Below are 11,426 nucleotides of genomic sequence, written 5' to 3'. Positions count from 1 at the left end.
AGCATTACATAATTTTCAGGTGAACTCTTCATTACTCTTTTTTGGTTATAACCTCACCACAGATTGCGCAGGATTCTCAATAGAGGAGAAAACTATAGTTTCCTTTCGTATGCCAGTTTATGGTGGCTAGGATGTCTTCCCGGTTCTTACACCAAAGTAGGGATTTGCGTTGATTCCAGAAAGGGCATTGTCGTTTCAGATTATCCCACTGCCTTTCCCAGGACAGTCCTTCCTTCTCCCTCCTGCGGCAGCCCCACCTCCTCCGCACCCGGCAAGCTCCCGCCCGGGCGCCTCCGGGGCCCCGCCCCCCCGCGTCTGCGCGCTCGCGAAGGGGCGGGGCGGCGGCGCGCTGACACCTGGCGGCTGCAGCGGGGGCGGGCCGAAGGCAAGCGTAGGCTGGGATTGGCTGGGGCGGCGGGGGGACGGCGGGAGGGGGAAGGAGGGTAGACGGTTGTAGGGCTCGTGTTGGTGCCAGAGCCTGGGCGGCCTGAGGGGCGCGGAAGCACGGGGGGGAGGAAGACGGCAGCAGCATGGCGGCCGGATACGAGCCGCCCAACCTTCTTCCCGGCTGTCGCGGCCGCTGTTGCCGGAGTCGCCGGGACCCTATAGTCTGCGTGTGTTAGTTGTAAGCCCGCTGCCTCCCGGTCAGTCCTCCGGTCTACCTTTCCTTTCACCGCCACTGCCTGCCCGAGGGTCGGCCGGCGGGTAACTCCCACTCCTACCCGGCCCCACCCACAAACCCGCGGGCCAGGACCATGGAGGACGTGAAGCTGGAGTTCCCCTCGCTCCCACAGTGCAAAGAAGACGCCGAGGTGAGTCTGTCAGTGACTAACACGCACAGGCCTCAGTGGCTCTTCGCCGAGGGGCGGACCCCAGGCCCCAGCCGTCGGAGCTTTCACCTACTGGTACCCCTGTTGCCTCCTGAGGGCGTCTCGGGACCCCGGGGCGGAGTCTCTCGCTCCGGGGCCGTCTGCCCCGACCATGGCTCCGGGAGTTCCTCTTCCCCTCCGAAAACGCCGGGGCCGGGTCTGGTCTACTTACTTCAGTCCTTTCTTCCCCAGATTCGGCGTCGAGGACTTACTTGAAGTAAGGTAACCCTTTTATTGCCAAAGCAATGCAAGGGTATGTTTTTAATCTCATTTTGAGGGGTAATCTTTGGTGTCATCGATTGACTTGTGGGACACATGAGCCCACGTGTGGAATTGATGTGGGGCCTGAACTTGGAAGTGTGCCTTCAACAAGTTTCCAGAAGCAGTTGGTTTGTTTTGATTTGATTTGATTTTTGGTGTTCTTGAGGCAAGCCGTGATCATCAGAGTAAAATGGCACGAAACTAGCTCATTTGAATCTGAAAACTTCAGTCAAAAAACTTGCCCTTTGGAGGGAAATTAATATGGGGATTCTTTATAACTTGGTCTCCTGATTTCTAACTCGGGGTTCTTTTTATCCCATCTTACATCTTCCCTCCCTAACGTTTGTATTGAGTTTTCCCCCATCTATTCCTAGTTTAAAATTCTTTATGGTATTGCTGCTGCTAAGTCACTTCAGTCGTGTCCGACTCTGCGCGACCCGACGGCAGCCCACCAGGCTCCCCCATCCCTGGGATTCTCCAGGCAAGAACACTGGAGTGGGTTGCCATTTCCTTCTCCAATGCATGAAAGTGAAAAGGGAAAGTGAAGTCGCTCAGTCGTGTCTGACCCTAAGCGACCCCATGGACTGCAGCTTTCCAGGCTCCTCCATCCATGGGATTGTCCAGGCAGGAGTACTGGAGTGGGGTGCCATTGCCTTCTCCGCTTTATGGTATTGGAGACTACTAAATTAGAAATTTTCTGAAGACAAAATGCGCTCTAGTAGTCTCAAGAAAGAAATGTTAAATTTCTACTTTTAAGAGATCATTCAGTTTATGGCAGGTATTCATTCTATTGAATGTCTTCTTTTGTGGTTGGTTCACTTTTTTTGATTTGGGGGATCATTGCTTGTGATAATAATCCTTGAGAATTTCATGTTTTAGGAGATTCAAATAAAAAAAAAAGTAGAATTTAGGTTAGGTTAAAAATGATTTTATACTTTTTTCTTTTATATGGAATAATGTGAATGAAGAGTATGCTTTTATATCCTTGAAATGATTCAGTAATTTCAACACTAGGCAACCTTAGAAATAATGTAGAGCTTTCCCACTTTTAAGATGAAGAAATAGTAGCTTACTAAGAATAAATGGTATTCCTAGTGCACCTTGGTCTTCTTGTTCTCAGTTCATTGTCCTTTTAAATACACCTCAATTCTTCTCTGTTCTCGTCTTAATAGTTCTAGTTTAAAATGTTTACAGACTTTGCATCTAATCTCTTATTGAATAATAATATATCTTATCCTTGCAAAGATTGTAAAATTCTTAGGAATACAGCTTACTTCTTTCCTGCTTGCTGCTTTTCTTGTGTTGGAGAGAAGTAATACTTAACCCTAGTACATAATGATATTCATATCATCCACTGAAAGCCAGTTCGTTCCTTATTCTGTAGCATTGGATGTTTGTTATCTCTCAGTTACAAGTGACAGAAACCAGAGGAGCTTAAGCAACAGAGAAAAGAAGTAACAAAATCCAGAAAGTTTGGAGTGCAAACTGGTCTCAGAGACTTGACTAGATGGTATTAAAAATGCAGCAGTACAGCCCCTGCCTTTCATTAATGCCTGTCTCTATTTTCTGTCAAGATCTGTTCTTTTTCTTGGGCTTCTCCACAGGTATCAAGTTTGACCATCAGTTGCTTGAGGGTCAGACCCTTAGAGCATTCACATTAAGGGGGGAAAGGCACTTTTCTCTAAGCTTTAGTGTTCAAAATCTAGTGGATTGGCTTATCCTTGGGATCAGTCAGGAGAGCCAGGAAGGGGTGAATATAGTGAGGGATCCAGTCTAGGTCACATACTTCTGGGCTGAGGGGACTGAAGTTTATCATTGGTAGTCCTCCCACCAAGATGATAGGAGCATTTCACAGAAGATGGAAGATGCTTTCTGGCCAGACAGAACTGTAAATAATCGTAAATAGGGCATCTAGTTAATTACGCATGGTAAAGTGACTAATTGGAGAAGGCAATGGCAACCCACTCCAGTACTCTTGCCTGGAGAATCCCATGGACGGAGGAACCTCGTAGGCTACAGTCCATGGTGTCGCTAAGAATCGGACACAACTGAGCGACTTCACTTTCACTTTTCACTTTTCATGCATTGGAGAAGGAAAAGTGACTAATAAAACAATGTTAATTTTTTAATTTCCAGTGAAATATGTAAAGTGGCAGATGTTCTTACACAATTATGGTGACCAGCCAGCATAATTTTTTCCACATAGGAAGCACTCCCAATCACATTCCAGTCTTGCTTAAGTAAAAAAGAAATTCAAGTACAGTAATTTCAGTGAAGACTATTAATGATTGATGTAATCAGGATATGATAACTTTATGATCCTGTCACCTCTATAAAAATTTTTACCTCCAAGTTTCTTGAAATACTGGATAGAGCACTCTTCCCAGAATGGTTGCTAGCAAAAATTTAGGTCAGCTTGCAAAAAGATTGTCATTCCTTTAAAATTGCTGTAATTTCATGTTGTTTTGAGGATGAAGTTCAAACCCTAATGTCATCAGCATGGTCCTGTGTGAACTGGCATCACCTGCCTCTCTTAATCATGTTATGAGCAACTCTTCCCCTTGCTCCATTCGGGCCCTATCTATAGTCACCTTCTCTCCGTTTCTGGAATGCTTCTATGTTTTTCCCCCTACCTTAGGAGCTTTAAGCTACAATTTTCCCCTGCCATGACTGCCAGCACATTTCCCTTGCCCTCTCCTGATTAACTATTTATTTTGGGGCTAGATCCCACATGAGGCATCATTTTTTCTGAGAAGCTTTCCCTGATTTTGCCAGTTCCTCGTGTCCACTCTCCCATCTCCAGAGGAGTTCGATCCCCAGGTTTCTAAGCTTCTGTAGCACTTGCTGGACTTCCCCAGTGGCTCAGCTGTAAAGAATCTGACTGCACTGTAGGGTACTCAGGTTTGATTACTGGATTGGGAGGATTTCCTGGAGGAAGAAATGGCAACCTGCTGCAGTATTCTTGCCTGTGAAATCCCATGGACAGAGGAGCCTGGTGGGCTAGAGGAGTCCATGAGGTCACAGAGTTGGGAACTACTGAGTGACTAAACAACAAGAGTAGGATCACTCAAGGAACTTTTAAAAAATAACCAAGGCTGGACTCCTTTTCTGAGTTAATTGGTTTAAGATGGAACTAGATAATTCCAGTGGCAGTTAGGTTTAGAAATAACTGATGTGGAAGCATCTTACTTAAATACTTCTTTGTTTTTCCATATCCTCCCAACCCTCTCATTTTTAAAGTAAAAATTGCTTTTGGTCCTTTGGTTTAAGCAGAGCTTGAGCTAGGCCAGAAGGAAAGAGCTTACTCTGAAGAGGATCTTTTTTGGGGGCAGGGAGCGGTGAGAGAAACTATAATACTACTTTTTCTGTTTTGTGAAGTGTCCCAGCTCAGGTATAGTATTCTAATTTTTTTTTTCCTTAACTGCCCCAACCTGTTGTTTAAACAGTCCTCTTGGTATTTGTAAACATTATGTTTCAACCAGCCTAAGTTGGTACATTTATTTGTTTATTGGTCTTTGAACATTTTTATAGCATTCTTTCTGTCCCCTAAGTGTGATTTTATAGGTCATGTAATTGCATTTGCTTGAGAAGTAAGAAGAGAGCCTGAAAGATGTTTTAATATGTGGTATCTTATAGCTCATATTGATTGAAGGATTTTCACTTGTGAATTCCCATCAGAAGCATGGTGTGTTTCACAATTAAGGATATTTTGGCTTAACTGGCTTGCTTTGGTTTGAGAAACATAGTTGGACTGCTTGGCTAATCAGCAGAGTTTGGGAAATTGATTCTACTAATTAATTATAGGAGTAACTCAAAATACATCATATCAGTTATAATGAGAGTCTGCCTTATTAATACTACCATCTCTAAAGAGATGAATTTTTGAAACAATGTGGGCAGGCTGAGATTAAGATTGAGTGTGATATATATGCAAGACTTGGTTATTAGATACATGTTCAGACAGATACATGTCTGGTAGAGCAAGACTGTGAGCATAAATGACTTTCAAAGTCCTGATCTAAAGGCAGAGTTGGTAGACAAGGCAAGTTTAAGATTTGTTCTGTAGGTAGTAATCAGGCTAGATAAAGAAGGTAAACTTCTGAGATCAGGATCTGATGCTGGCACCAGGAAATGCTCCAAATGAAATTTTCTATGAGAAAAGACATTCTAGGTTTCAAAGGAACCATGCCTGTTACAGCAAGTCATATAACAGGTGAATAAGAGTAATTTTTATCTGTCCAGTGAATAGGAGTAATTTTTCATTCTCTTCTATACAGCTTGCTTCTTACTCCTTTATTATCTCTTCTATAAATACAGTATATGTGTTCTATCGAATACAACCTTATGAGAAGCTCAAAATTTATTTGAAGCCTCTTGTTTCACTTAAAAATTCGTATAAATTTTGAATTCTATTCATATGGTCATGTTTGTTTTAACATGAATGTTCTAAGTTAGTGGTCAGTGAAAATATTTTTTTCCTCGGGGGGGGGGGGTGGGGGTGGGGGTGGAATTTATGATAAAATTGACACCAGAAAGAAGCACATGTTTATCCTGTGGCTTTAAGTGCCATCAGGTATATTGCCTCATAGTCCCTAGAATATATGTACACCACTTCTCTATATATGGTCCTCTTTTTTTCTTCTTTTGTCACACATAATGTAGAAATTTCAGTTTTGGTAAATTCAAACGTACATATTTCTTTAATCACATCCTTTCTCACAACTCTGACAAGTTTTTTCAGGAATATAAGGCTGCTAGAGAATCTTTAAAAAAAAAAAAAAAAAGATCCATAGAGTCTAGTGCCATGAATCTCCTCAGTGCATATTCTGTATAGGTACTGTGCTCAATGGTTAAGGGTTCTGTGACTAAAATGACAAGAGTATTTGACTTGTTTAACATTTTTTCAATATAAGAAGGTTATAATATATTGGTAAGTTATAAAAGCAGATAAACATTCAGTTTGTACAGTTTGATTACATTTCCCCCTCTACTGGCTTGTAAATTACATACTTTTTTCTATTCTATTAATCTCTATAAGCTAATCATATTATATAGTCTATATTTGTTAAAATATAACTATATGTTTGCTTATAGTTCCTTCTTACATTGAGAGACTGTATAGTGTAGTGATGAATAGAATGGACTCTATAGAGTCAGACTACTTGAACTTGAAGTCAGGTTATGTATGCTCTCAGTGCCTAAAGTAGAAATGTAAAATAGAGACAGCAGTACTTTTTCTTCAAAAAAACATACTTTAGATGTTCTTTTAATAAGAGTCTGCTGGTAGAGACTCTCTTTTGTTTATATGGAATTGTCTTTTATTTCACTTTTGTTCTTGAAAGATGATTTTCTCAATATATATCCTAGACTAACAGTTACTTATTTCACCATTTTGAATGTATTATTCTTCTGGCGTTTCATTCTTGTAGTTGAGAAATCAGTCAGTTGAATTGTCTTTTCTTTATATGTAATCTGTCGTCTTGTCCGGATTCTCTCTCCTTTTGATAGAGATTATAAAATTTACATAGAGTATAATGCAGATATTATGTACAATCAGTGAGTTTTGTTAAATATATACACCAGTGTTTACTGCTTCTATCAAGATATAGACCATTTCTCCCAACATAGGAAGTTACCTCATATTTCCAAGCAACACCTACCACACCCCACATTAGGCAATGAATATTATGATTTCTATAACCATAGTGTAGTTTTGTCAGTTCTTGAACTTCATATAAATGGAATCATGCAAAAGAAACTGTTTTGTTAATGACTTTTTTCACTGATCATAGTATCTGTGAAGTTCATCTCTGTTGTGTTTATGAGTTGTTGATTCTTTTTTATTGCTGAGTACTGTTTCATTGTATGAGTATACTATGTATAGACGTTTGGGTTACTTGGGGTTATGATGAATAAAGCTACTTTGAATATTCTTGTACAAGTCTTTTTGGTGGACATATGTTTTCATTTCTCTTTAGCAAATCTTTGTTAAGAATTGCTCAATTAATAGAGTAGGTGTATTATTAGCATTTCATTTTATACTCGCATCAGCAGTGTTTGAGAGTCCCACTGGCTCCACATCAACACTGACTTATATAGTACTGTCACTTTTTAACATTAGTCATTAGTGGGTATGTAGTGGTTTTAATTTGAATTTCCTTAATGACTGACTAATGATGTTGAACATGTTTTCGTGTGATATTGACCTTTTAGTTATTTTCCATGAGATGTCTCTTCACTTATTTTCCCATTTTAAAAATTAGGTTTTCACTTTATTGTTGGTATTTTGTATTTTGGATACAAGTCTTTTGTTGAATATATGTACTACAAATATTTTCTTTCAGTCTGTGGCTTGATCTTTTGTATTCTTAGCAGTATATTTCAGTTGATTAGAATTTTTTAATTTTCATTAAATCAAATTTACTAAATTGTTTTTCCTTTGTGCTTAGTACCTTTTGTGTCCTCTTTAAGACATTGTTCCTTTCCCAAGGTTGCAGATATTCTTCTATGTTTTCTTCTAGAAATTATATCATTTTTGCATTTATGTTTACACACAAACACACATATACTTTTTTTTCATTCATTCAACAATTATTGAGTGCCCACTGGCTTCCCCAGGTGGCATTAGTGGTAAAGAACCTGCCTGCCAATGCAGGAAATGGAAGGTAGGTTTGATCCCTGGGTTGGGAAGATCCCTGAAAGAGGAAATGACAGCCCACTCCAGTGTTCTTGCCTGGAAAATTCCATGGGCAGAGAATCCTGGCAGGCTACAGTCCATCGGGGCTGTTGAGAGTTGAACACAACTGAGCTCCTATGCACACAGGAGTCAAACATTGTTTGGGTCAAGTCTCATAGACCCACACAAAGCTGCATCTCTTTGACTGATTCACTGTGTGCCGAGCACTGTCATCAAGTATTGGAAGTAGATTACAGCAATGAAGACACATGAGACATTTGTGTGTGTCTGTCTGTGTGTATGCACATGTGTGCATGTGTGGTCAGGATCAAAATTTATTTTATTTCCCAGACATTTATTCAGTTATTTCCAGCATCACTTGTTGAAAGACTTCTTTCTCCATTGAATTACATTGGTGTCTTTTCAGGAAAATTAATTGGCTGCATATATGTAGGTCTTCTGGCCTCTATTCATATTTTCCATTCTTCTATTTGCTTTTAGTCTGGAAAAAAAAAATCTTCTTTCTGTGTTTGCTGTGCTGAGCAGTTTCCTCTTTTCCTGTTTACCTGTGCATTTCTTTCCCTTATGGGCTGCCTATTTCTAAGGTACCTTTAACTCGTTTTGGAAAATTCTTATTAATATTGTGTGCAATATTTCCCCTTTATTTTTTCACCCCTCCTTCTAGAACTTAGATTCTATGGATGTTAGACCTTTTACTTCTATCTTACCAGTCTGTTAACTGCTCATATTTTCCAACTCTGGATTTAGGTCATTTCATTAGTTTTGTTTTCTAATTCACAAATTCTCTCTTTAACAGTATCCTTTCTTCTGTTTAGCCTATCTGATGACTTTTCATTTCAATTGTACATTTTCAGTTCTACATATTCCTTTTGGGTCTTTAAAAAATTGATTTCTTAATATTTGATTATACTTAAGGGTACTTTTTTTTTTTTTTGCATTCCAGTCCCCTATAATGAGAAGGACATCTATTTTGGGTGTTAGTTCTAAAAGGTCTTGTAGGTCTTTATAGAACCGATCAACTTCAGCTTCTTCAGCGTTACTGGTTGGGGCATAGGCTTGGATCACCGTGGTATTGAATGGTTTGCCTTGGAAACGAACTGAGATCATTCTATTGTTTTTGAGATTGCGTCCAAGTACTGCATTTCAGACTCTTTTGTTGACCATGATGGCTACTCCATTTCTTCTAAGGGATTCCTGCCCACAGTAGTAGATATAATGGTCATCTGAGTTAAATGCACCCATTCCAGTCCATTTTAGTTCGCTGATTCCTAGAATGTCAATGTTCACTCTTGCTATCTCCTGTTTGACCAATTTGCCTTGATTCATGGACCTAACATTCCAGGTTCCTATGCATTATTGCTCTTTACAGCATCTTCAAGGCTGTGTATTGTCACCCTGCTTATTTAACTTCTATGCAGAGTACATCATGAGAAACACTAGGGTGGAAGAAGCACAAGCTGGAATCAAGATTGTCGGGAGAAATATCAATAACCTCAGATATGCAGATGACACCACCCTTATGGCAGAAAGTGAAGAGGAACTCAAAAGCCTCTTGATGAAAGAGGAGAGTGAAAAAGTTGGCTTAAAGCTCAACATTCAGAAAATGAAGATCATGGCATCCCGTCCCACCACTTCATGGGAAGTAGATGGAAACAGTGTCAGACTTTATTTTTCTGGGCTCCAAAATCACTGCAGATGGTGATTGCAGCCAGCAAATTAAAAGATGCTTACTCCTTGGAAGGAAAGTTATGACCAACCTAGATAGCATATTGAAAAGCAGAGATTTTTTTTTTGCCAACAAAGGTCCGTCTAGTCAAGGCTGTGGTTTTTCCAGTGATCATGTATGGATGTTAGAGTTGGACTGTGAAGAAAGCTGAGCACCGAAGAATTGATGCCTTTGAAGTGTGGTGTTGGAGAAGACTCTTGAGAGTCCTTGGGCTGCAAGGAGATCCAGCCAGTCCATTCTAAAGGAGATCAGTCCTGGGTGTTCATTGGAAGGACTGATGCTAAAGCTGAAACTCCAGTACTTTGGCCACCTCATGTGAAGAGTTGACTCATTGGAAAAGACCCTGATGCTGGGAGGGATTGGGGGCAGGAGGAGAAGGGAACGACAGAGGATGAGATGGCTGGATGGCATCACTGACTCGATGGACATGAGTTTGAGTAAACTCCGGGAGGGAGTTGGTGATGGACAGGGAGGCCTGGTGTGCTGTGATTCATGGGGTTGCAAAGAGTCGGACACGACTGAGGACTGAACTGAACTGAACTGAAGGGTACTCTTATAGTGAATGTTTTATCATATCCACAAAGACAGCAATATTTTTTATTGTTGTAATTAATATCTGAAGTTTTTGTGGATGTGATTCAGTTGTATGGCTTCTGATACTGGCTTATTTCCTCCTTTTTTTTTTAATGAATTTTTAAATTGTGAGTTCTTAGAACTTAACTTTTGAATTATTTCTGATTTAGGTTTAGAGTATGTTCCTCCAGAGAGAAAATGCATTTACTTCTCCCAGGACACTCATTCAGGACCACTTGACATTAAATTTTCACTTGGTCTCACGAATCAGACTGGTTAACACCCCATCCCACTATTACCACCACCACCTACTCAGGCCCAAAGATAGGAAAGGCAGGGGTACTCATTTTTATGGGGATGAAGTAAGCTTCTACTCCCTCCAGTGTGTCTTCACTGAAGGTATTGCCCTTTGGGGACCCAGTGTTTTGGTCATGATCTCGCTTTCCACTTTGAGTAGGTCCTAGGCTTTCTCTCAAATGCAGTGCCATTTAAAGCAAGACCATGGTGAGAATGTGGAACAACTAAAACTCCCATCCATTGCTGGTGGGCGCATAAATTGCTTTTGGAAAACTTTTGACACTGTCTGGTAAAGCCAAATATAGGCCTACTCTGATTGTCATTTAATTGCCACATATATTCAAGAGAAATAAATGCATATGTCCATCAAAGGGCATATAAAAGAGTTTTCACAGCACCTTTATTCATAATTGCCAAAACCAGAAAGCTACTTAAATCTCCATGAACAGGAGAATGAGTCAGTTGTGACTGCACAGCAATAAAAAGGCATAAACTACTGACATACACAACAGCATAGATGAATCTCATAGACATTAGGTTGAGATAAACCAGACCTAAAATAGTACTGCTGTATGATTCTTTCCTGGTGGTTCATTAGTAAATAATTCTCCTGCCAGTGCAGGAGATGAGGGTTTGATCTCTCGGTTGGGAAGATCTGGAGAAGAGACTGGCAACCCACTCCAGTATTCTGGCCTTGGGAATCCCATGGACAGAGGAGCTGAGTGGGCTCTGGTCCATGGGGTCATAAAAGAGTTGAACATGACTTAGTGACTAAACAACAAATGATTCCACTTACATGAAGTTTTAGGACAGACAAAACTAAAATCTGTAGTGATAAAAGTCAGTCTGAAGACAGGAGATACTGACTGAGAAGAGGAAAGAGGGAACTTTCTGGGATGATGGAAATCTCCATCTAAGTTGTGATTTTGTGGGTAAGTATATTTGTAAAGAAAGGCAATGCCAAAGAATGCTCAAACTACCGCACAATTGCACTCATCTCACA

General features: G+C 40.4%; 1 protein-coding gene across 4 annotated transcripts in view; it reads left to right on the top strand.

The window, feature by feature from the left end:
• Positions 1-457: 457 nt before the first annotated feature.
• Positions 458-11,426, top strand: part of STYX (serine/threonine/tyrosine interacting protein) — a 103,177-nt gene continuing 92,208 nt past the window's right edge. For 2 of the 4 annotated variants that reach the window (XM_027552964.1, XM_027552965.1), the window contains exon 1: positions 458-812. In XM_027552964.1, the coding sequence (XP_027408765.1) occupies positions 756-812 (57 nt within the window). In that variant the 5' untranslated portion in view covers positions 458-755. The remainder of the gene's footprint in view (positions 813-11,426) is intronic. The other 2 variants (XM_027552962.1, XM_027552963.1) reach the window with 1 other exon arrangement.

This window comes from Bos indicus x Bos taurus, chromosome 10 (assembly GCF_003369695.1).
Source record: "Bos indicus x Bos taurus breed Angus x Brahman F1 hybrid chromosome 10, Bos_hybrid_MaternalHap_v2.0, whole genome shotgun sequence".
NCBI classification, from domain to species: Eukaryota; Metazoa; Chordata; class Mammalia; order Artiodactyla; family Bovidae; genus Bos; species Bos indicus x Bos taurus.
This window is presented reverse-complemented; position numbering and strand designations above follow the sequence as displayed.